At 45.1% G+C, this 25,808-nt stretch overlaps 1 protein-coding gene across 1 annotated transcript in view; it reads right to left on the bottom strand.

The window, feature by feature from the left end:
- Positions 1-25,808, bottom strand: part of LOC128413490 (uncharacterized) — a 73,631-nt gene that overhangs the window by 44,685 nt on the left and 3,138 nt on the right. The window contains exons 2-3 of the mRNA XM_053387490.1: positions 15,348-15,700; positions 8,003-8,142 (exon numbers count right to left, since the gene is read on the bottom strand). Coding sequence (XP_053243465.1) covers positions 8,003-8,142; positions 15,348-15,699 — 492 coding nt within the window. The 5' untranslated portion in view covers position 15,700. The remainder of the gene's footprint in view (positions 1-8,002; positions 8,143-15,347; positions 15,701-25,808) is intronic.

Consider the following 25,808-nt stretch of genomic DNA (forward strand, 5'->3'; position numbering starts at 1 on the left):
TCAGGTCGGGCATTGTTTTCTTTATCGGAGAAGACTGAGGCAAAGAAGGCATTGAGGAGTTCAGCCCTTTCTGTGTCCCCTGTTTGCATTTCACCATCTTCTCCTCTGAGTGACCCCACTGTTTCTTTGTTCTTCCTTTTGCTACGAACATACCCATAAAAGCCTTTTTTGTTGTTTTTAACCTCTCTAGCAAGCCTGAGTTCATTCTGTGCTTTAGCTTTTCTGACTTTGTGTCTACACGTGCTGGCTATTTGTTTGAATTCCTCTTTGGTGGTTTCCCCCCTTTTCCATTTTTTGTACACATCCTTTTTTAATCTTAACTCAGTTAAAAGTTCTTTAGATAGCCACCCTGGCTTCTTTAGGCACCTTCCATGTTTCCGTCTCATTGGTATTGCCTGAAGTTGTGCTTTTACTATCTCCCTCTTAACAAACTCCCAGCCATCATGAACTCCCTTTCCTTTTAGTATTACTGTCCATGGGATCTCACCCAGCACTTCCCTAAGTTTTATGAAGTCGGCTTTCTTAAAGTCGAGAAATTGAGTCCTAGTATGCTTGGCTGCTCCTTTCCGCTGTATAGTAAACTTCAGAAGAACATGATCACTCGCGCCTAATGATCCTTCCACTTCTACCCCACTAACCAGGTCATCAACATTGGTTAGGACCAGATCTAAAATGGCTGTTCTTCTTGTAGCTTCTCCCACTTTCTGGACAATGAAGTTGTCTGCAAGGCCAGTGAGGAATCTGTTTGACCTTATGCTCTTGGCTGAGTTTGACATCCAACAAATATCCGGGTAATTGAAGTCCCCCATTACTACTATCTCCCTTCCTTTTGCATGCTTGGCCATCTGTTCCAGGAAGGCATCATCTATGTCCTCCGTTTGGCTTGGGGATCTATAGTAAACTCCCACAATGAGGTCACTGTTATTCTTCTCTCCCTTAATTTTGACCCAAATGCTCTCACTTTGGCTTTGAGGTTCTAAATCTTGGATCTCTTCACAGGTATACACATCCCTGACATATAACGCCACTCCTCCTCCTTTCTTGTCTGGTCTGTTTCTCTGAAATAGATTGTATCCCTCCATTATTACATTCCAATCGTGGGACTTATCCCACCATGTTTCAGTGATGCCTATTATGTCATATTTAGTTTGCTGTACCAAGAGCTCAAGCTCATCTTGTTTATTTCCCATACTTTGCGCATTAGTGTACAGACATTGAAGTCCATTAATCATTCCCCCGTGTCTCTTATTTAAGGATTTTTTCCTCCCACCACTAGGTCTGCGTGCTGTTTGCTCCATTCGGTCTATGACATTTGGATGATCATCTTCATCAATTGATAGACTCTTACCTTCAGGAGCACTGTCTCCCTCCCCCACATTAGTCAGTTTAAAGCCCTCCTGATGAGGTTTCTGAGATTTTTTGCAAAAACATTCCTCCCAACCGTTGTGAGGTGCAGCCCATCGCTTGCCAGAAGTCCATCTTCAAGAAGCTGCATTCCGTGATCTAAGAATCCAAACCGTTCCTGTTTACACCATTTGCGAAGCCAGTTGTTCACTTCCACTATTTTTCCCTCTCTCCCTGGGCCACGTCGTTCAACTGGGAGGACAGATGAGATGACAATTTGTGCATTTAATTGCTTCAATTTCCTGCCCAGAGCCTCGTAATCTCTTTTGATCTTCTGGAGGCTATTGCTTGCAGTGTCATGTATGTACTGCAGTGTGAGTCTAAGGTTGTGAATGTGCAAAATGTCCCGACCCATGATATGCATATTCATCTGCTGCACAGGCGTCTGGCTCATGCCAGCTTTAAGGTGCTGAACAAAACATTGGAGTTGTGTGGGGGGATGAAAAACATTATAAGTTGTGATAATTACTTAGACTGCAATATCTGCAAGGAGGTTAAAAGCAGGGCTTGCCCAGTAGCAAGAGCAAGCCAGAGAGAAACAAAAAAAACCACTGGAGTTGGTTCATGCTGATGTAACTGGTCCTTTTCCACCAAGTGTCTCCCGCAACAAGTATTGTTTGATCCTAGTGGATGACTATTCTAGATTTGGCTGGGTCTATCCATTAAAGCAAAAATCTGATGTTGCCCAAACTTTGAAGTTCTGGGTAAGAAGGATAGAAAGACAACTTGGCCAAAAGGTGTGCTCTATTCAGACAGACAGGGGAGGAGAATTTATGGCAAGCTCCCTAAGAAACTGGTTGCGATCCCAAGGGATTAAACATAGGCTTACCAATGTGGCGACTCCTCAGGAGAATGGAGTAGCAGAGCGTAGGGGAGGTGTCTTGCAGACACAAATGAAAGCATTGTTGGCAGATGCAAATCTTCCAATTAAATACTGGACTGAGAGTATTAAGACAGCGAATTATATTGGAAATTGTTTGTGGTCAAGGGTACTAGATGACATACCCTATAAGATTCTCTATAACAAAAGTCCCAGTTTGCAACATTTGAGAATCTTTGGGACAAAGGCACGGGTTGACATACCTATAAAAAAACCGAAGAAAAGGTGGGAAAAGGGCACAGCAGTTGCTATTTCTTGGGTATGAAAGCGGTACGAAAGCCTACAGGTTTGAAGATGATAAAAATCTTTTGAGTTATAGTTGGTCAGCCAGCTTTAATGAGCAAAGAAATTGGCCCAAGATACATGCAAACCTGCTGCCAGAAAAAGTTTTACTGCCAAGCGTACCTGATAAGGCCGTTGAAAGAAAGCTAAGAATTGGCAGCTCTCCCAGAGAAATTGAAAGGGAGGAGGTAAAGACTGAGCATTTTTCTCCAGCTGCTAGCATGGAACGGGGGGGGGGGGGGAGAGAAAGTGCAACAGGGACAGGAGGAGGTAAATCTCCAGAGTCAATCCACCCCAAAAGCAGTCCTGAAGGTAGCCCAGGGGGTGAGATTAATGAACCAAGGAGGTCTGAAAGAAGTAATAAAGGCCAACCTCCAGCCCATTATGGGTTCCCAGCCACCATAAACCAGGTTTGTGTAACTGAGCCAGCAAACTTTGAAGAAGTGCAAGAGTTACCTACTCTAGAGAAAGAGGTGTGGTTAAAGGCAATGCAGGCAAAGTATAACTCTCTGCTAAATAACAATGTGTTTGTACCTACTGAGGAGATTTCACCCCTCCCATATCCAAGAATCTGCTGATGTTCTCTGCTGATTCTCCAGAGAGGAGGGGGCGGTTTTTGCTCTCTATTTATTCCGCTCCAGCCTCACATCAAAGTGTCGGAGAGAGAGACTGAGTGTTAGAGAGAGATCATGTGTATAGGTAAGGTTGCTGCTAAGAGCAGCTGCAGACACTCAGTGCAGTTCAGCATTCATTTTCGTTTAGACCTCATTTAGCTCTGTATATAGTTGTGTATTATAGTTGTAGATAGAATAAAGAAGATATTCTACAGAGCTGTTCTCCGAGTCATTTATGCTCTGCTGTACTCTGCTATACTCTGCTGTGCGACGACTGTCTTCTTGTGGAAGTGAATCTGGTGCTCACAACTCTAAGCTGTGATTCCACAGCACTTTGACCTGTTCCTGTGCAGAAGGTGGTCTCTGGAAGTGCTACCCAGCTCGCCTAGCTCAGTTGGGGCTGAAGTGGATGAGTCCAGTTGGTGACACTGGCTCAAGGGCAATGCTGACACCTACAGAATTGCCTGAAGGTAAAAAGCCCATAAGCTGTAAGTGGGTTTTTAAAGTGAAAAAGCTGGCTGATGGTAGTTGTCAGAGGAAAGCCAGGCTGGTTGCAAGGGGCTTTACACAAAGGAAAATGATACATTATGATGAAGTGTTTGCCCCAAGAGCAAAGGCTGAAACAGTAAAATCAGTTTTAGCAATGGCAAGTCTGAGGGGGTTAAAAGTTAATCATTTTGATGTTGCCTCAGCATATCTAAATGCTCCTATTGACGCCGAGGTGTATTTACAGCAAATACCAGGTTATGAGCTGGAAAAAGACAGCATGGTGTTAAAGCTGCAAAGGGCACTATATGGTTTACACCAAAGTGCACGTCTATGGCATGAATGCATAGACACAACTTTGAAAAAGATGGGATTCAAACAAAGCCTGGCTGATTCCTGTTTATATTCAGCAATGGTGCAAGGAAGCGTTTGTTATTTACTTTTGTATGTTGATGATATCTGTCTAATAACAACTGCACTAAAGCAAGGGTCTTGGTTTATAAACAGCCTAGGTAACAAATACAAACTGAAGTATTTGGGAGAGATTCAGAATTACTTAGGAGTAGAGGTTCAGAGAAATGAAGAGGGCGTCTACTCTCTGAGTCAGAAGGAAAAAATCGAAAAGTTACTGAAGACATATGGAATGGAGAGGGCAAATGAGGTTGACACTCCCATAACTAAACAGTACAAAAATGAACCAGAAGGACAAAAATGTGAGAATGCAACTGTGTTTCATTCTTTGTTAGGTTTTCTGTTATATTTAAGTTGCTGGACGAGACCCGACATAACATTGGCAGTGCACATGTTAAGCCAAAGAAGTGCAGACCTGGCTCAGAGAGATTGGGTAGCACTTAAAAGAATCCTAAGGTATCTGAAAGGCACAAAAGATTACAAACTGGTGCTGGATACAGGATATGATCAGCAAGTGTATGCATATACTGATGCCAGCTGGGGAGACAGAGAAAATGGAAAGTCTACCACTGGCTATGCCATATATATTGGAAATGCCCTGGTTCAGTGGAAATCCCAGAAACAAACATTTGTTGCCACAAGTACTTGTGAAGCAGAGTACTCAGCCATAAGCGAATGTATGTCACAAGTAGAGTGGTTTGCTTGCCTAACAAAAGAGCTTGGAATACCTTCTGAAATGCCAATCTCTGTGCTCAGTGACAACATGGCTGCACAACAGCTTGCTAACCAACAGAACTTTAAGAGCAAGAGCAAACATATTGCTATAAGATACGGAAATGTGAAAAATGCTTTGGAAAGAAATGTGTTCAAGGTACAGCACTGTAACACAAAATGTAATGTGGCAGATTTGTATACAAAATGTTTGGATGCTCCTAAATTTCGAGACCTAAGAGAATTATTAGGTCTCAAGCCTTTGACTTAAGGAGGAGTGTTGGGATTCACAGGATGCTGTGCAAGTAAGTCTGCAGGCTTCAGTTTGCAACAGGCTGATGTGAAGGAATGGGTTTCCCAAACCCAAAACTGACTGTGAAGGCAGTTTGAAAACTGCACCAAAATCCCTATTTTTCCTTAGCTAAAATCCATTAACTTGAGCTCTGAGTCAATGTATAAACAAAAACCCGGCTGTGCTCGAAGCTCTCTCCCTTATCAGTCTGTGGCGGCAATGAGTGACCTTGCCAAGTTCCAGTAGAGCAGGGATGATGCGTGTGTGCCTTATCTTATGTGCTGACCACAAAAGACACACAGACCCAATCTGGGAACAGCACCAGAGCGTGTTCCCGGAGATTATGACCTATTCCTCCCAGATAAGAGTAGGAAGAGGAAGATCCTTTTATGGTCAGAAGTACAGAAAGGAACACCCTTTTATGGTTAAGAATACCAGAGCAAGAACATATGTGATGTCAACCTGCGTACATAAGCTGATGTGGTTGGAAGGAGGGAGAGGGTGCCTGGAGGATATATATACTGCATGAAACTTGTCATTTCTTTGGACTTGCTGTGGACTTAATCACGCAAGTACCTTCTGCTATCCGGAAAGCAGAATAAACTCTTTCTTCTTTGAATCAACCTCGGTGTCATTTGGCTTCCTTCCTCCTGTCCCGGAGCAACGCAGACCCAATCAGTGAACTCCAATAAGGCTACAGATCCAATACTCTCTGTGGAAGTGCTGGGTCAGATACTGCACTAAAGAACCTGGGACTCTGAGCATTCTGCTAAAAGTGCCGCGAGGAATTCGCGACAAGGACTTACCTTGTTGTGTCCAGGTTTGGATGTATTCTGCTGGGAATAAAATGAAGAAAAGTGTCATGTTTCTTGTCTAGAGAACAGTTGCCATCTATCTGCCACTTGTCTTCTCTAAAAAAAACCCCACATGCCTAGAAATAGACTTATTGCAAAAATCATTTGGAGTAAAATCTATTGCAATCAATTCTTCTTCTTTTTTAAAGTAACACTCCAAAGAAGATTAAATAAATCCTCTGGACTGGGAGACACACCATTCATTTAAAGCACTTTGTTTCCTGCCATGAACAAACAGAATCTAGGCATTGTGGCTATTACTATTATTTATTAAATTTCTGTACTGCCCTTCATCCGAAGATCACAGGGCGGTTTACAATATAAAAACTCAAAAATACATACCATAATAACAAACAGACAATACCACTCCCAGTATGATTATTTATTAAATTTTCTGTTGCATAAAGTATTTGCTTGCCTGCTCTGCCAAATGCCCAGGCCTGGCAAATTAACTGCTCTTGAGAGCGAAGAGGAAATATTGGCCATATCAGGCACAATACAGTCACGAAAACTTTTACTGCACAATATCGGGTTCTCAAACGTTCCCAGATATCGGGAACGATCAGTTGCAAAAGTTAAAGAAAAAAAATGCAACATTTCCTGGGGTCCAAGTCACCCCACCAAATCAAGTTCATGGATTGGTTCTTCTTCCGGTCTACAGATCCTGCACTGGTCGCCTTCTCTGCTTTCCCAAATTTGCCTGGTCCTCTTTTCAAGCCCCCCAGACTGGCGGCCACCACTCCTTCTCACCAGGGGAAAGTCGTCTCTTGCATCTGCAAATAGGACCTTCCTCCAAGCTGGGCTCCCAATAGTTCAGGCCTAGGCAAACACGGCCCTCCACCTGTTTGGGGACTCCAATGCCCATCACCCCTGACCCGCTGGTCCTGTTAGCTAGGGATGATGGGAGCTGTAGTCCCAAAACAGCTGGAGGGCCGAGTTTGCCTTTGCCTGTGATAGTTCATGGCAGTTCCCCTCAACTTGAACCCTTCTACATGCTCCCACCAGCCCCAGGCAGCATATGGTCCAGAACATTTAGAGGGCACCAGGTTGGGAAATCCTGGTTCACGCTGCGCAACATCAGACCAGGGTGGATAAAAATCAATGACCCATTTTTATTTTTTTTAAATGGATTTCTTTGATTTAAATCACATTTTTTAAAAAATTAAATTGGATTTCTAAAATAAAATGCTTTTGGAGGAAAAATCTTTCGAAATATATTTTTCTTTTTAAGTTGCATTATAGTCCAACAGCTATTCACTGGGAAGTAAGGATTTATTTTAAGTTTTTCATATATGCTAAAATTCATTTTAAGAATTTTTTTTAAAAAAATGTTTAACCACATCAGTTAACAAACATGGATATATATGCTATAATGTTATTGTTTTAGTTAAATAAATTGTTTAAATTCTTATTAAGGAAATGATTATTTTTATCCTTCCAATAAGGTACAGCAGAAAAGTTGTCCAAATATACAGTGGTACCTCAGGTTAAGAACTTAATTCGTTCCAGAGGTCCGTTCTTAACCTGAAACTGTTCTTAACCTGAAGCACCACTGTTAGAGGTATCGGTTGGTTGCTTGAGAGCAATCAGGAAATATGGCTCAAGAGTCTGTTTTCCAGCTTTCTTCTTACTGATCAAAACCTTTAGAATGCAGAGCGCCTCTATTCCGTGTCTTGCTCATTCACGGGCAGAATCTGAGAGTGGGCGGCCCTTCAACCTTCCCCAGCACAGTCTGCGCCTCCCCTCTCTGCGCAGAGGCCTACTGCGCAAGGAAGGCTTGGGTAATGGGGGACCCCCCTCCTCCCCGCTTTGCTCAGGCAAGGTGTCCTGGCACCGCCTTGCCTCCTCCGACCCCTGCATCTCCTCTCCTTCCTCCTCTGAGGAAGTGCTGCTTCCCACGATCTTTGGGGGCTCTTTGTAATCCACCCGGCTTTTCCCCTCTTGCCCCTGAGCCGATGGCAGTTCTTAACCCAAGGTACTATTTCTGGGTTAGCGGCGTCTGTAACCTGAAGCGTATGTAACCTGAAGCGTCTGTACACAGTTAACTTATTATACCCCACAATAATACCTGGGGAGGTGGCTGGAGGTGTTGGAGGATGGTGTCCAAAATCTCCCTTTCATCCATCATCTCCAAGGCTTCTCTGATGGTTCTTCCTCCCAGGATCTTCTTACCCATCCACAAGTACTCAAAGTTTTCATCAGAGAGTTCTTCAGAAAGAGAGAGAGAGAGAGAGAGAGAGAGAGAGAGAGAGAGAGAGGTGAGTAAATGAGGCGGATGAGAGGGAAAGGTACCGTATTTTTCCATGTATAACACGCCCCCATATATAAGACGCCCCCTATTTTTGGGCACTCAAAATTTAGAAAATGGGGGCAGATTGCCAAGACTTGTTAAGCTTTTTTGGGGAGGGGTTGCCCAGAGTGGTTGAGCTTTATTTGGGGGGAGGGAGCCATTAATCAAATTGCACAATTGCAGGCATCAACCACCAAGTCACCTATCGTCTGCCAGTCGACAACAGCCCTTTTCACAGCAAAGAAATCATGGCTGGGAATCTCTTCCTGGCGGCTACAACCAAGCGCCCGTCCCCCCTCAGCACTCCCCCTGTAGAAGAGGAGCCCCAATTTGACACTTGATTTTGGGGGTAAAAAACCTCGTCTTATACACGAGAAAAGACGGCAAGTTCTTTCTCAGGGGGCTTCTCGCCTGTTGCAATGAGTGGGTGCATGCCATATCTGAACAGGGATCATAGAACTGTAGCATCTGAAGGGACCTGCGGGGTCACCTAGTCCAATGCAGCAATGCAGAACAGGGGCAGCCACCCGGAAGTCCCTGCTCCATGTTACACGCTGTCAGAGCTGCCCGAGGTCCCAGCTCACAAAGGACCAACGCCGCTTCGCTGTTAAGTACGGAAGTCTTTATTGAAGTTCAGTTTCACTTCCAGAGCCGCAGCGTACAGCTCTACGTCTCAAACTTCAGACCACTGAAGCTCCGTCTGAGTCTCCTCCCCCCAGACACCAGTTTAAGACTCTAGCCTTACTCCACCTCTTCCTCTGCTCTTTCCGCCTCTGGTTCCGCCTGTCCGTCGGGGTCTCGCCCTTTCTAGACTCTTCTGACGCTGAATCCCCTGAGCCTTCCCCCTCCCTCCGGTGGGCTTTAGGAGCTGGTTCCCAATCCGGGTCTCCTGCTGTCCCTCGCGCCTGTACATTTAAACTTGGCGCGCGCGCCCAGCCAGCAACTTTCCTCCTGACCGTTTCACTGCTGCTGTCACTGCTTCCCCCTTCGGGGAGGCTAGCTGCAACTGACCTTCCCTCCGTTCCCCCACTCTCCGATGGAGGCGTGGTCAGCCCTGACTCATCTTCTCTCCCCGCTGGAGGAGACGCTGGTCCTGACACATGTGACTCTTCCCCCCCACTACGCTCTGGTGGGGAAACTGGTCCTGATCCCCCGCTGCTGCTTTGGGGTTCCCCGCTGGCTCCTTGTTTCTGGTGCGTCCCCCCTGGGACCCCCCTTGCCCTGACCATCGGCGCCCCCTTCTGGGAATCTTCTGATTCGCTGGAGAAGCTCATGGAATCTCTCGGGCCACTGTCATACTCCCCTACGCTGCCCTCGGATTCTTCCCCTTCGCTCTCCATTTCCTCTCTCCCCTGTGCTCCTGCTCCTGAGCCCCTGACACACACCTCTTAACAAGGGGGGGGGGGGACTTCCACCCAGACATCAAGGAAACCAAGAGAGACCCCGACCTTGTATCATAATAATAATAATTTATTATTTATACTCCGCCCATCTGGCTGAGTTTCCCCAGCCACTCTGGGCGGCACCCAATCAAGTATTAAAAACAATACAGCGTTAAATGTTAAAAACTTCCCTAAACAGGGCTGCCTTCAGATGTCTTTTAAAGATAGGGTAGCTACTTATTTCCTTCACATCTGAAGGGAGGGTATTCCACAGGGTGGGCGCCACTACCGAGAAGGCCCTCTGACTGGTTCCCTGTAACCTTACTTCTCGCAATGAGGGAACCACCAGAAGGCCCTCGGCGCTGGATCTCAGTGTCCTGGCTGAACGATGGGAGTGGAGAGGCTCCTTCAGGTATACTGGACCGAGGCCGTTTAGGGCTTTAACACTTTGAATTGTGCCCGGAAACGTGTTGTTGTTTAGTCGTTTAGTCGTGTCCGACTCTTCGTGACCCCATGGACCAGAGCACGCCAGGCACTTCTGTCTTCCACTGCCTCCCGCAGTTTGGTCAGACTCATGTTTGTAGCTTCGAAGACACTATCCAACCATCTTGCCCTCTGTCGTCCCCTTCTCCTTGTGCCCTCCATCTTTCCCAACATCAGGGTCTTTTCCAGGGAGTCTTCTCTTCTCATGAGGTGGCCAAAGTATTGGAGCCTCAGCTTCATGATCTGTCCTTCCAGTGAGCACTCAGGGCTGATTTCCTTCAGAATGGATCGGTTGGATCTTCTTGCAGTCCATGGGACTCTCAAGAGTCTCCTCCAGCACCAGAATTCAAAAGCATCAATTCTTTATGGTCCAGCTTTCACTTCCATACATCACTACTGGGAAAACCATGGCTTTTACTATACGGACCTTTGTTGGCAAGGTGATGTCTCTGCTTTTTAAGATGCTGTCTAGGTTTGTCATTGCTTTTCTCCCAAGGAGCAGGCGTCTTTTAATTTCGTGACTGCTGTCACCATCTGCAGTGATCATGGAGCCCAAGAAAGTAAAATCTCTCACTGCCTCCATTTCTTCCCCTTCTATTTGCCAGGAGGTGATGGGCCCAGTGGCCATGATCTTCGTTTTTTTGATGTTGAGCGTCAGACCATATTTTGTGCTCTCCTCTTTCCCCTCATTAAAAGGTTCTTTAATTCCTCCTCACTTTCTGCCATCAAGGTTGTGTCATCTGCATGTCTGAGGCTTTGATATTTCTTCCAGCGATCTTAATTCCGGCTTGGGATTCCTCCAGCCCAGCCTTTCGCATGATGAATTCTGCATATAAGTTAAATAACCAGGGAGACAATATACAGCCTTGTCGTACTCCTTTCCCAATTTTGAACCAATCGGTTGTTCCATATCCAGTTCTAACTGTAGCTTCTTGTCCCACATAGAGATTTCTCAGGAGACAGATGAGGTGATCAGGCACTCCCATTTCTTTAAGAACTTGCCATAGTTTGCTGTGGTCGACACAGTCAAAGGCTTTTGCATAGTCAATGAAGCAGAAGTAGATGTCTTTCTGGAACTCTCTAGCTTTCTCCATAATCCAGCGCATGTTTGCAATTTGGTCTCTGGTTCCTCTGCCTCTTCTAAATCCAGCTTGCACTTCTGGGAGTTCTCGGTCCACATACTGCTTGAGCCTTCCTTGTAGAATTTTAAGCATAACCTTGCTAGCGTGTGAAATGAGTGCAATTGTGTGGTAGTTGGAGCATTCTTTAGCACTGCCCTTCTTTGGGATTGGGATGTAGACTGATCTTCTCCAATCCTCTGGCCACTGCTGAGTTTTCCAAACTTGCTGGCATATTGAGTGTAGCACCTTAACAGCATCATCTTTTAAAACTTTAAATAGTTCAGCTGGAATACCATCACTTCCACTGGCCTTGTTATTTGCAGTGCTTTCTAAGGCCCATTTGACTTCACTCTCCAGGATGTCTGGCTCAAGCTCAGCAACCCCACTACCTGGGGTGTACGAGACATCCATATCTTTCTGGTATAATTCCTCTGTGTATTCTTGCCACCTCTTCTTGATGTCTTCTGCTTCTGTTAGGTCCTTACCACTTTTGTCCTTTATTATGGTAATCTTTGGACGAAATGTTACTTTCATATCTCTAATTTTCTTGAACAGATCTCTGGTTCTTCCCATTCTGTTGTTTTCCTCTATTTCTTTGCATTGCTCGTTTAAGTAGGCCTTCTTGTCTCTCCTTGCTATTTTTTGGAAATCTACATTCAATTTCCTGTATCTTTCTCTATCTCCCTCACATTTTGCTTGCCTTCTCTCCCCCGCTATTTGTAAGGCCTTGTTGGACAGCCACTTTGCTTTCTTGCATTTCCTTTTCATTGGGATGTTTTTCGTTGCTGCCTCCTGTATAATGTTGCGAGCCTCCATCCATAGTTCTTCAGGCACTCTGTCTAGCAAATCTAAATCCTTAAACCTGTTCCTGACTTCCACTGTGTATTCATAAGGGATTTGATTTAGATTGTATCTTACCGGCCCAGTGGTTTTTCCTACTTTCTTCAGTTTAAGCTTGAATTTTGCTATAAGAAGCTGATGATCTGAGCCACAGTCAGCTCCAGGTCTTGTTTCTGCTGACTGTATTGAGCTTCTCCATCTTTGACTGCAGAGAATATAATCAATCTGATTACGATGCTGCCCATCTGGTGATGTCCATGTGTAGAGTCGTCTCTTGTGTTGTTGGAAAAGCGTGTTTGTGATGACCAGCTTGTTCTCTTGACAGAACTCTATTAGCCTTTGCCCTGCTTCGTTTTGATCTCCAAGGCCAAACTTGCCAGTTGTTCCTTTTATCTCTTGATTCCCTACTTTAGCATTCCAATCCCCTATAATAAGAACATCCTTCTTTGGTGTCACTTCTATAAGGTCTTGTAAGTCCTCATAGAATTGGTCAATTTCAGTTTCTTCAGCACCAGTAGTTGGTGCATAAACTTGGATTACTGTTATTACTGTTATGTTAAAAGGTCTGCCTTGGATTCGTATCGAGATCATTCTATCATTTTTGAGATTGCATCCCAGTACAGCTTTCACCACTCTTTTGTTGACTATTAGGGCCACTCCATTTCTTTTGCGGGTTTCTTGCCCACAGTAGTAGATATGATGGTCATCCGAACTGAATTCGCCCATTCGCGTCCATTTTAGTTCACTGATGCCCAGGATGTCAATATTTATTCTTGCCATCTCATTTTTGACCACATCCAACTTACCCAGGTTCATGGTTCTTACATTCCAGGTTCCTATGCAATATTTTTCTTTACAGCATTGGACTTTCCTTTCGCAGCATTGGACTTTCCCCTTCATGGATCACTGCCTTGCCGTGGCGAAGTGGCTTGAAGAACTCAAAGAAGCTATGAACTATGCCGAGCAGGGCACCCAAGATGAACAGGTCATAGTGGAGAGTTTTGACCAAACGTGATCCACCTGGAGGAGGAACCGGCAAGCCACTCCAGTATCCCTGCCAAGAAAACTCCATGGACAAAGACAACAGGCATATAAAAGTTATGACACTGGAAGATGAGCCCCTCAGGTCGGAAGGCGTCCAACATGCTACTGGGGAAGAGCGGAGGACAAGTACAAGTAGATCCAGAGCTGATGAAGTGGCTGGGCTAAAGCTGAAAGGACGTTCAGTTGCGGATATGCCTGGAAGCGAAAGGAAAGCCCGGAAACGAACTGGGAGCCAATGCAGATCTCTCAGAACCAGTGTTATGTGGTCCCGGCGGCCGCTCCCAGTCACCAGTCTAGCTGCCGCATTCTGGATTAATTGCAGTTTCTGGGTCACCGTCAAACGTAGCCCCACGTAGAGCGCGTTGCAGTAGTCCAAGCGGGAGATAACTAGAGCATGCACCACTCTGATGAGACAGTCCGTGGGCAGGGAGGGTATCAGCCTGCGTACCAGGTGTAGTTGGTAGACAGCTGCCCTGGATACAGAAGTAACCTGCGCCTCCATGGACAGCTGTGAGTCCAAAGTGACTCCCAGGCTGCGCACCTGGTCTTTCAGGGGCACAGTTACCCCATTCAGGACCAGGGAATCCCCCACACCCACCCACCCCCTGTCCCCCAAAAACAGGACTTCAGTCTTGTCAGGATTCAACCTCAAACTGTTAGCCACCATCCATCATCCAACCGCCTCCAGGCACTCACACAGGACCTTCACCGCCTTCACTGGTTCTGATTTAAAGGAGAGGTAGAGCTGGGTGTCATCTGCATACTGATGAACACCCAGCCCAAACCCCCTGATGATCTCTCCCAGCGGCTTCATATAGATATTAAAAAGCATGGGGGAGAGGACGGAACCCTGAGGCACCCCACACGTGAGAGCCCAGGGGTCTGAAGACTCATTCCCCAACACCACTTTCTGGACACGGCCCAGGAGAAAGGAGCGGAACCACCGTATAACAGTGCCCCCAGCTCCCAGCCCCTCTAGACGGTCCAGAAGGATGTTATGGTCAATGGTGTCAAAGGCCGCTGAGAGATCCAGCAGAACTAGGAAACAGCTCTCACCTTTGTCCCTAGCCCGCCGGAGATCATCGACCAGCGCGACCAAGGCAGTTTCAGTCCCATGGTGAGGCCTGAATCCCGATTGGAAGGGATCCAAATGGTCTGCATCCTCCAGGCATGCTTGGAGTTGTTCGGCAACCACCCGCTCAATCACCTTGCCCAAGAATGGTAAATTTGAGACTGGGCGATAGTTGGCCAAACTGGCTGGGTCTAAAGATGTTTTTTTAAGAAGCGGTTTAATGACCGCCTTTTTCTGCGGGTCTGGGAAGGCTCCCTCACAGAGAGAAGCATTCACCACCCCGCAGAGCCCATCGCCCAGCCCTTCCCGGCTCGCTTTTATCAGCCAGGATGGGCAAGGATCAAGGAGACAGGTGGTCGGTTTCACTTGTCCAAGCAGCATGTCCACATCCTCGGAGGTAACAGATTGGAATTGATCCCATGTAACAGGACTAGACAGAACTCTAGCACTCTCCCACCCTGGCCCTGCTCCCACAGTGGAGTCTACCTCCTTCTAAATCTGAGTGACTTTATCTGCAAAAAAAACTTTGCAAAAGCATTGCAGGAGATCTTGGGGTCCCTACCATGCCCCGGTGGTGCAGGTGGTTCCGATAGATTGCAAACCACCTGAAAAGGTCTCCTGCTGCTCTTTTCTGCAGATGCAATGGAGGCGGCGAAGAAGGCCCTCTTCGCCGTCACCATTGCCACTTGGTAGGCTCGACATTGAGCTCTAGCCCGTGTCCGGTCTGATTCAGAGTGAGTTTTCCGCCACCAGCGCTCTAGCCGTCTCAACGATTGTTTCATCGCCCTCAGCTCTGGGGAAAACCACGGAACTGTCCGGGCTCCATGCAATCTGAGAGGGTGCTTCGGAGCCAGACAGTCAATAGCCCTGGTTATCTCCGCATTCCAAAGGGCCACCAGGGAATCAGCTGAGAGGCCATCAACGTGGGATAAAACATCCCCTGCCACTCTCTGGAAACCAGTTGGATCCATTAAGTAGCGGGGCTGGACCATCCGAATCGGTCCCACCTCCCTGCAGAGGGGAAGGGTCGTGGAGAAGTCCACTTGCACCAGGAAGTGGTCTGACCATGGCACTTCTTTTGTTTCGCTTTTAGTTAGTGTCAGATCACCAACATCCGTAGAGGTAAACACCAAGTCTAAGGCCAAGGGGAACCCAAAAGGGATCTGGTTCTGCCTACTCACCTGGGAGCGCTGGCCCAGAGTCCTCGAGGCTCTTCTTTTTTGAGGGCCGCTGCTGGCTTGGGTCTTGCTTGCTGGTCTGGGGCTTCACCAGCCCTGGCAAGACTAGGGGCCTGGCCTCTGCCGGTCTGGCCTCTGCCGCTGATGTTGAAGGCTTTGCCAATGCCGGCAGTAGGGCAGGGGCCTCGTCCTCATATGAGGGGTAGATCTTGTTTTTGCGTGCAACTTGATCTTTCCTCCTGCCCTCTGTGGCTGATGTTGAAGGCTTCGCCAATGCCGGCAGTAGGGCAGGGGCCTCATCCTCATATGAGGGGTAGATCTTGTTTTTCTTTTTTCCTTTTAGAAAAAAAGCCATCCTGCAAGATGCAAAAAGATTAGTAATTATTGGGGAATGATATATAATGAATTGAAAAAACTGTTTAAAAAGACTTTTGTTAAGAAACCAGAAACATTCCTTCTAGGAATTTTAGACCAAGACGTAAAAAAAGAAAATTGGAAATTATTTATGCATGCAACAACAGCAGCAAGAATTTTATTAGCACAAACTTGGAAGACAGAAGAAATACCAACGAAAGAACAATGGCAAGGGAAACTTATGGAATATGCAGAACCGGCAAAACTAACAAAAAAATTACATGAAAAGGACAACAAAGACTTTAAAAGAGAATGGGAACCATTTACAACATATATGAAGAGGCAACATAAATAAATGGACTCATTGGCAGGGTTTGAGTGAACAATCACAACTGTCTACAACAAAAAATAAGACTATATGTATTGAGGAACTTTTGGGGAAACATCAAATACGCAAGGTGAACAATAGGGAAATAAAACAAAATGTGAGTACGAGGGAAGTCCAGGGGAGGAGGGTCGAAATATGAAAAATTGTTAAAGATATATTGTTAGAAGTAGAATCCATGGAAAAATCAATAAAAAATTATTTTTAAAAAATAAATAGAATCTCTGGATAAGAAAGTGTCATTTTTAGGTATTCTATTAAGACTGGAATATGATATTCCAGTTTTGATTGCTGGAAATTTAGCAACTGGGAAATATTATCCTGAATAGTGACAGAATTTGGGAATGATTCAAAGTATTTGGTATGGTATTTTTATTTGTAAACATTGAAATGAGGAAGTCTTTTTACTCAGAGTGAGAAGGATGACCAAATATTTGACAGACCTGGAAATAGCAAGCTCATGTAGATCCAAGGGGGGAGGAAGTGGATACCGCGGAAGAATATTGTAAAATTTGTGGAGGAAAATGATCTGACATGATCTACTATTCCAGCCTGGTTATCTCTTCCTAATTCTGGGTGCTGTGTTTTATTATCTTCAATATCTCTTGTGAAAAGGTCTTTTAATGTACGGTCAGTAAAAGCCTGGATGTAAGGCCTGCCTTTTGTGTGAATAGTTTTGTTTTCGTTTTCTCATTATGGGTGGATCCCAGGACAGACTAGGTCTGGCTGAAGGTCTGCCCTGAAACCTTGCTGGAAGGATCTCCCCTTGCTGGGCCACTTTGCAGGAGTCGACTCCTGCAGGCGGCTTGTCTTGTGTGCGGGTGGAGGCGCGCTGCCTGCAGAAGTGGACCCTGGGACTAGCTACCTGGAAAACCTCTGTGCCTGAGGACGCCACAACTCCCGTAGCCTTTTCAGGCTTTGCCCTCAGGTGGGAAGAGCATTGCACCCGGGAGAGGGAAAGGGGAGTCAAACAGGCACTCAAGGGATAATTTCAGAGAAAGAGCTTTATTTCTATCATCCGGGCTTGGTAGAAGGAGCTAGTGTCATAACTTCATAAACAAGCACAAGTTCACATCCATTGGCACAGAGCATATATTCCCCTCCAGTTCCCTCCCCCTTCTCCCCCTCCTCAGGAGTCCTGCCTCATGAGTTTCCCTGAGCATGAACAGAAAGCTCCTGTCCTGAGACTCTTGGGACTCTTGGCGCCCTTCCCAGGAAAGGGGGATGAGAAGCCAAGGGGGTTGAGAAGCCTTGCGTTCAGCGTGTCCAAGATGTGATGCAACTGGATGAGATAAGACTCAGTTCCCAGACCTGCTTATTCCTGGCATTGACAGAGCCCATTCATTAGCTTTTTGAAGCCTTCTTGTACTGATAAAAAATAACCTTTTGCTTATGCAGCAGCATCTTGTGAGAAAGCAGAGAAGAGCAGAGAAAAGCTGTTGTAGACGAGAGAAATGGGAAATTTGGTTTTGAGGCCTGGGGTGACTTTGGGCCTGGGGGGGGTCACCTGTCCTCACCTCCTTCACTCCCTGGCTTCTCCCCCCCCCCCGGAGAAAGGGGAAGGCATGGACAACAGACAGTCGCTTCAGGACACCGATCCGCTCTAAAGAAGCTGGCGCATGGGAAGAGCCGCACCCCATCAGCTGCGAGCAGTACCTGTTCCGCCTCCAAATAATCATTTGGGCTTCTGTGTATATTCCCAGGTTGTACTTTCAGTTAGTTGGAAGGGGGGGCGGTTCTCCAGCAGATGCAGGAGTGAAACACCATCCCTTTTGTTGTGTTGAAAACAACAACTCATCTGTGGGAGCCTCAGCTTCTGATCCTAAGGATGAGGCTAATGCTTCTGGTCCTATCCCTGAAGTTCTTTTATAGGTACTGAAGATTGACTGGATATTCTGTTTATTGGTTTGGTAATGCTGTGTGTCATTTAGAATGTGGTTGAACAACTCACACCGCTCATGTGATGGCTCTCTGGGAAGTCAGCCCAAATCACGGCGTGCACCGCATCCCAGAGAAAGAGGGAAAGTGAATTGCTGTTATTAAGATGAATGTGTTGCTGAGAATGTTGTTTTTGTTTCAAACACTGCAGATTGTGGACAAGATGGACTGTTTCAAGAGGTGGCAGAAAGACATATCTAGATTTGTCTGGCAGGGCAAAAAGCCCAGAATAAAATTTAAGATATTAACTGATGCAAAAGAAAGAGGGGGGTTTGCCCTGCCAGACTTAAAACTGTATTATGAATCAGCGGCTTTTTGCTGGCTGAAAAACTGGCTACTTCTTGAGAACACAGACATTTTGGATCTGGAAGGGTTTAACAATAGGTTTGGTTGGCATGCATATATATGGTATGACAAGGTTAAAATTCATCAAGGATTCAAAAACCATATTGTTAGGAAAGCACTATATAATGTTTAGATTCGGTATAAAGATTTGTTGGAAAACAAAACCCCTAGGTGGTTGTCACCAATGGAAGCTAAGGAAGTGAAAAAACTTAACATGGAATCTAAATGGCCAAAATACTGGGAAATCATAGAACAAGAGGAGGGAAAAGTGAAATTGCAGAGCTATGAGAAATTGAAGTCAAAAGTAAGAGACTGGCTTCATTACTACCAGATAAATGAAGTTTTCAAACAGGACAGGAAAATCGGCTTTCAGGTGGAGAGATCAAAATTAGAAACTGAATTGTTGGAACCCAATACTAAGAATTTGTCAAGAATGTATAACTTGTTGTTGAAATGGAATACACAGGATGAGATGGTTAAATCAGCTATGATTAAATGGGCACAAGACATTGGTCATGACATTATGTTTGCTGACTGGGAACAGTTATGGACTACCGGTATAAAATTTACGGCATGTAATGCCTTAAGAGAGAACATTATGAAAATGATTTGTAGGTGGTACATGACCCCAGTCAAGCTTGCAAAAATCTATCATACGCCCAATAATAAATGCTGGAAATGTAAGGAAACTGAAGGTACTTTCTACCACCTTTGGTGGACGTGCCCAAGGATCAAGGCCTTCTGGGAAATGATCTATAATGAAATTAAGAAGGTACTTAAGTGTACCTTTCATAAGAAACCAGAGGCCTTTCTCCTGGGCATGGTAGGCCAATTGGTGTCAAGGAAAGATAGGACGTTCTTTATGTATGCTACAACAGCAGCAAGAGTTCTTTTAGCAAAGTATTGGAAGACACAAGAACTACCCACGCTGGAAGAGTGGCAGACAAAGGTGATAGACTATATGGGACTGGCTGAGATGACTGGCAGAATCCGTGACCAAGGAAAAGAGACGGTGGAAGAAGATTGGAAGAAATTTAAAACTTATCTTAAGAACTGTTGTAAAATTAATGAGTGCTAAAATGTTATGGGTAATGTAAAACAGAATTGCAGTGACAAATAATTGGGTAAGAGAAAAAGGATTAAAGAAAGTGAATTATAAGTACAGTGGTGCCTCGCAAGACGAAATTAATTCGTTCCACAAGTTTTTTCTTCTTGCGAGTTTTTCGTCTTGCGAAGCACGGTTTCCCATAGGAATGCATTGAAAATCAATTAATGCGTTCCTATGGAGACCACTTGCCAGGCTGGCGGTGCGGAGAAGGGCTTTTCTCCCCACTGCAAGCCTTCAGGACAGGTACGGGAACAGAGGGGAAGGCGCGCAGCACTTCTCCTCTGTTCCCGGGGCTTGCGGTGGGAGGAGGGTTTTTCCTCCCCACCGCCAACATTCAGAACAGCATTCTGAATGTTGGCGGTGGGAAGGAAAACCCTCCTCCCACCACAAGTCTTCAGGACAGCCATCCGAAGGCTGGCGCGGGGAGAAGGTCTCTCCGCCCCACCGCCAGCCTTCGGGGGAGCCTTCCGAAGGCTGGCGCGGGGAGGAGGTCTCTCCGCCCCACCGCCAGCCTTCGGAGGAGCCTTCCGAAGGCTGGCGCGGGGAGGAGGTCTCTCCGCCCCACCGCCAGCCTTCGGGGGAGCCTTCCGAAGGCTGGCGCGGGGAGGAGGTCTCTCCGCCCCACCGCCAGCCTTCGGGGGAGCCTTCCGAAGGCTGGCGCGGGGAGGAGGTCTCTCCGCCCCACCGCCAGCCTTCGCAAGGCTGCTCGGAAGGCTGGCGCGGGGAGGAGGTCTCTCCGCCCCACCGCCAGCCTTCGCAAGGCTGCTCGGAAGGCTGGCGGCGGGAGGAGGTCTCTCCGCCCCGCCGCCAGCCTTCCGAGCAGCCTTCCGAAGGCTGGCGGTGGGGCGGAGAGACCTCCTCCCGCCGCCAGCCTTCCGAGCAGCCTTCCGAAGGCTGGCGGCGGGAGGAGGTCTCTCCGCCCCACCGCCAGCCTTCGGAGGAGCCTTCCGAAGGCTGGCGGCGGGAGGAGGTCTCTCTGCCCCACCGCCAGCCTTCGGAGGAGGTCCGAGGATAGTGGGGAAGACGCGCTGCGCTTCCCCGCTGTCCTGGAGATTTCCCTATGGGCTTTCGTCTTGCGAAGGAAGCCCATAGGGAAATTCGTCTTGCAAAGCGCATCGAAAAATGGAAAACCCTTTCGTCTAGCGGGTTTTTCGTCTTGCGAGGCGTTCATCTTGCGGGGCACCACTGTAATTGAAATTAGGGGTTGCTGGAAAAGTTTAAAACAGGGATGCAGAAAAGGGAGGTATGGGGAAGTCGTTGAAATAAGGTTTAAGAAAAAGAGGTTATGAAATTATACGTGTTTGTATGTGTGTTTGTTTGTGTATTGTTAGTTGTGTTGTGTTTTGATATATGTTGGAAAATTAATAAAAAATTTATTTAAAAAAAGAGAAAGAGGGAAAGTGAGCCTTAAAAACCCTTTTGGATCTCTATCCCAACAGAACAGCTGCATTATTTCTCTGGGAAAGTTTTAGTTTAGGTTTTAGAATCCCAGTTGCTCCCCCCCCCCCAATTCAGGTGACCCACCAAATCAGAAATCAGTTAGAGAGATGCCCGAAGTGGCGTGCAAGAAAATACTTAAAGAAATTAAGGCAGGGAGGGTAGCTGGCCCCTTTTCTGTCCCTCCCATAGAGGGTTTGCATATATCCCCATTAGGCATCGTCCCCAAAAAGGCACCCAGTGAGTTTCGCATGATTCACAACCTATCCTACCCAAAGGGAGGGTCCGTCAATGATGCGATACCTCAGGAACTTTGCTCTGTGAGGTATGCCTCATTTGACCAAGCGGTTAAACTTATTCGCAAATTTGGAAAAGGCGCGTTGCTGGCGAAATGTGATATAGAGTCTGCTTACTGACTCCTGCCAGTCCACCCGGAAGATTTCCGGTGGCTGGGTTTTAAATTTGATGGGGCATACTTTGTAGACACGGGACACGGGTGGCGCTGTGGGTAAAACCTCAGCGCCTAGGACTTGCCGATCGTATGGTCGGCGGTTTGAATCGCCGCAGCGGGGTGAGCTCCTGTCGTTCGGTCCCAGCTCCTGCCCACCTAGCAGTTCGAAAGCACTCTTAAGTGCAAGTAGATAAATAGGTACCACTTTATAGCGGGAAGGTAAACGGCGTTTCCGTGTGCTGTAATGGTGCTGGCTCACCAGAGCAGCTTCGTCACGCTGGCCACGTGACCCAGAAGTGTCTCCGGACAGCGCTGGCCCCCGGCCTCTTAAGCGAGATGGGCGCGCAACCCCAGAGTCGGACACGACTGGCCCGTACGGGCAGGGGTACCTTTACCTTTACTTACTTTGTAGACAAAGCAATGCCTATGGGTTGCTCAGTGGCCTGTGCAGCCTTTGAGGCATTTAGTACCTTTTTGGACTGGGCGCTTCGTTTTAGAACAGGCTCTGAGGGTGTGTCACACTACTTGGACGACTTTATTCGCATAGCTGATAGTAGGCATAAGTGCTCGGCCCTTCTGTTTTTTTTTTTATAATATTTTTATTAAACAATTTTTATATTAATGCAAACAAAACATACATAAATAAACAACAAACAATAACAGAACAAAAAACAAGTACCATTTCATATCCTAATTTCTTTAACCTTTCTTCCTCGACTTCCTCTTGCCTCCCGTTTCTGTATTCCAAATTCTTATAATTATTCAGCGAATCTTTCCCTTATTTTACTATAAATTTATGTTAATCATCCTTATTCTCTTTGTCTTAACCAATACTAATAGTAACCATTTATTTTAATCCAACATCATTTTAACTGTCATTAATTTTGTAATATTTCTTTAAATAGTCCTTGAACTTTTTCCATTCTTCTTCCGCCGCTTCTCTTCCCTGGTTTCGGATTCTGCTCGTCATTTCTGCCAAGCCCATGTAGTCCATCACCTTCATCTGCCATTCTTCCAGTGTGGGTAGATCCTGTGTCTTCCAGTACTTTGCAATAAGTATTCTAGCTGCTGTTGTAGCATACATAAAAAAAGTTGTATCTGTCTTTAACACCCCCTGGCCGACAATACCCAAGAGAAAGGCCTCTGGTTTCTTGGGGAAAGTATATTTAAATACCTTTTTCAGTTCATTGTAAATCATTTCCCAGAATGCCTTAATCTTCGGGCACGTCCACCAGAGGTGAAAGAATGTACCTTCCTTTTCTTTACATTTCCAACATTTATTGTCAGGCAAGTGGTAGATCTTTGCAAGCTTGACTGGGGTTATGTACCACCTATAAATCATTTTCATTATATTTTCTCTTAAGGCATTACACGCCGTAAACTTCAACCCGGTGGTCCACAACTTTTCCCAATCAGCAAACATGATGTTATGACCAATGTCCTGAGCCCATTTAATCATACTTGATTTTACCATTTCATCTTGTGTATTCCATTTCAGCAGCAGATCATACATTTTTGACAAATTCTTAGTACTGGATTCTAACAGTTCAGTCTCTAATTTTGATTTTTCCACCTGGAAGCCTATTTTACTGTCTAATTTAAACACTTCATTTATTTGATGATAATGTAACCAATCTCTCACCTTCCCTTTTAGTTTTTCAAAGCTCTGCAATCTCAATTTGTCCCCTTCCTTTTCCAAAATTTCCCAATATCTTGGCCATTTTGACTCCATATTTAGCTTTTTAACTGCCTTAGCTTCCATTGGTGATAGCCATCTTGGAGTCTTATTTTCCAGCAAGTCCTTATATCTAACCCAGACATTTAATAGTGCTTTCCTGACAATATGATTTTTGAAACTTTTATGCGCTTTAACCTTGTCGTACCACAAATATGCATGCCACCCAAAAATATTGTTAAATCCTTCCAAATCCAAAATGTCTGTGTTTTCAAGAAGCAGCCATTCTTTTAGCCAGCAGAAAGCTGCCGCTTCATAGTACAATTTAAAGTCTGGCAGGGCAAACCCCCCTCTTTCCTTTGAATCCGTTAATATCTTAAACTTTATTCTGGGCTTCTTGCCCTGCCAGACAAATTTAGATATATCTTTCTGCCACTTCTTGAAACAGTCCATTTTATCCATTATTTGTAATGCTTGAAACAAAAACAACATTCTTGGCAATACATTCATTTTTATAACTGCAATTCGCCCTAACAAGGAAAGCTTCAGATTTGACCAGATCTCCAGATCTTTTTTCACTTCTGTCCAAGTTTTTTCATAATTGTCTTTAAATAGGTTCACATTCTTAGCTGTCATATTCACACCCAGATATTTCACTTTTTTGACCACAGTCAACCCCGTCTCATTCTGAAACCTTTCTTTTTCAATCTGTGTTAAATTTTTCTCCAATACCTTAGTCTTTGACTTATTCAGTTTAAATCCTGCCAATTGGCCAAACTCTTGAATTATCTCCAAAACTCTTTTCGTACTAGCTTCTGGCTCCTGTAAAGTAAGTACTAGATCATCTGCAAATGCTCTCAGTTTATATTGTTTAACTCCGACCTGAACCCCTTTCACCAACTGGTCCTTCCTAATCATATTAAGCAAAACCTCCAGGACCGAAATAAAAAGTAATGGGGAGATAGGGCACCCCTGACGTGTCCCTTTTTCAATCTTAAACTCTTCTGTTACCACATTATTTACAATTAATTTTGCTTTCTGTTCAGAATATATTGCACCTATACCATTTTCAAACCCTTGGCCTACCCCCATCCCCCGGAGGTTCTTCAACATGAAGCTCCAAGAAATATTGTCAAAGGCTTTCTCGGCGTCCACAAATATCAAAACAGCCTTAGTGTTTATATTCACTTCCAACTTCTCCAAAATGTCAATTATATTCCTTACATTGTCCGACAAATGCCTTTTCGGGAGAAAGCCCGCCTGGTCCCCATGAATCTCCTCCATCAAAACTCTTTTCAGTCTCTTTGCTAAAACATCAGCAAAGATTTTGTAATCCACATTTAGTAAGGAGATGGGTCGGTAGTTCTTAAGTTGAGTCTTTTCAGTCTCTGTCTTTGGTATAAGTGTAATGTAGGCCTCTCTCCACGTATCGGGTGCCCTTCTCCCCTCCATGATCTCGTTGCAGACTTCCTTCAAAGGTTGTATAAGCCCTTCCTTCAAAACTTTGTAGTATTTGGAAGTCAATCCATCCGGTCCAGGTGATTTGCCCAACGTCATGTTTTGAATGGCATCTTCTATTTCCTGTGCTGATATCTCCTGGTTCAAAATTGTCCTACTTTCCTGAGAAATCTTTTTCAGCCCATTTTTCTCGAGGAATTGTTGTATGTCTTTATCTTTCTGCGGCCCTTGTGTATACAATTGTCTAAAGTAGCTCTGGAAACAATTCCTAATTTCCACTGGGTTGCATATGTTCTTTCCCTCCACTTCTAAATTTGTTACCGTGTTGAGTTTTTGTCTCTTCTTTATTTGCCAAGCCAGTAACTTGCCACATTTATCTGCAGATTCGAAGGTCTTTTGTCTCATTTGTTTGATTTTCCATTCTATTTCTTGATTCATCAGTTCCATATATTGTGTTTGGTACAGTTTAATTTCTCTTAAAACCACTTGCGATTTTGGCTTCAATCTTAGTTTCCTTTCCCCTTCCTTTATCTTTTCCAGAATTTTCTCTTTCCTCTCATTTTGCTTTCTTTTCTTTAATGTATTTTGTTGTATCAAAAACCCTCTCATCACGGCTTTACTTGCGTCCCATATTATTCTTTTTTCTACTTTAGATCTTAGATTAATTTCAAAATAATCCTTCAAAGTTTTTTGGGCCTTTTTACAGATCTCCTCGTCTCTGAATAAGGTGTCATTCATTCTCCATCTGAAGGAACCAGTTGTTGTTTGCTTCATCACCATCTTTACTGCGTTATGGTCGGAGAGAGTTTTTGGGCAGATTTCCACTTTCTTTATGTTCGACGCCATGTTGCTAGTCACCCAAATTTGGTCAATCCGAGTCCATGTCATTTTGGCTTCAGAAAAGAAGGTTCCCCCTCTCTCTAATGGGTGTTTTGTTCTCCAGATATCTATCAAATCCATATTGTCAGTCATTTCAAAAAAAGTTTTTGGTAGTCTTCCATCTTTTGTAACTACCTGTCTTTGTGCTTTATCCATATTTGTTGAAACTACTCCATTCATGTCTCCCATCATAATTAGTTTATAATCCATATAGTCCATTAAAGTCTCATGCAACTTCTTAAAAAATTCTGCTTTCCCTTCATTTGGTGCGTATATCCCCACTATCAAAAGTTTTTCTCCTTGAAATTGAATTTCAATTGCCAGATATCTTCCTTGATCATCTTTGAAAATTTGTTTCGGCTGCAGATTTTCCTTTGCGTAGATCACCACTCCTCTTTTTTTTACTTTGTCTGAAGATATAAATTCTTGTCCCA

The sequence above is a fragment of the Podarcis raffonei genome, chromosome 5, assembly GCF_027172205.1.
Source record: "Podarcis raffonei isolate rPodRaf1 chromosome 5, rPodRaf1.pri, whole genome shotgun sequence".
Taxonomy (NCBI): domain Eukaryota; kingdom Metazoa; phylum Chordata; class Lepidosauria; order Squamata; family Lacertidae; genus Podarcis; species Podarcis raffonei.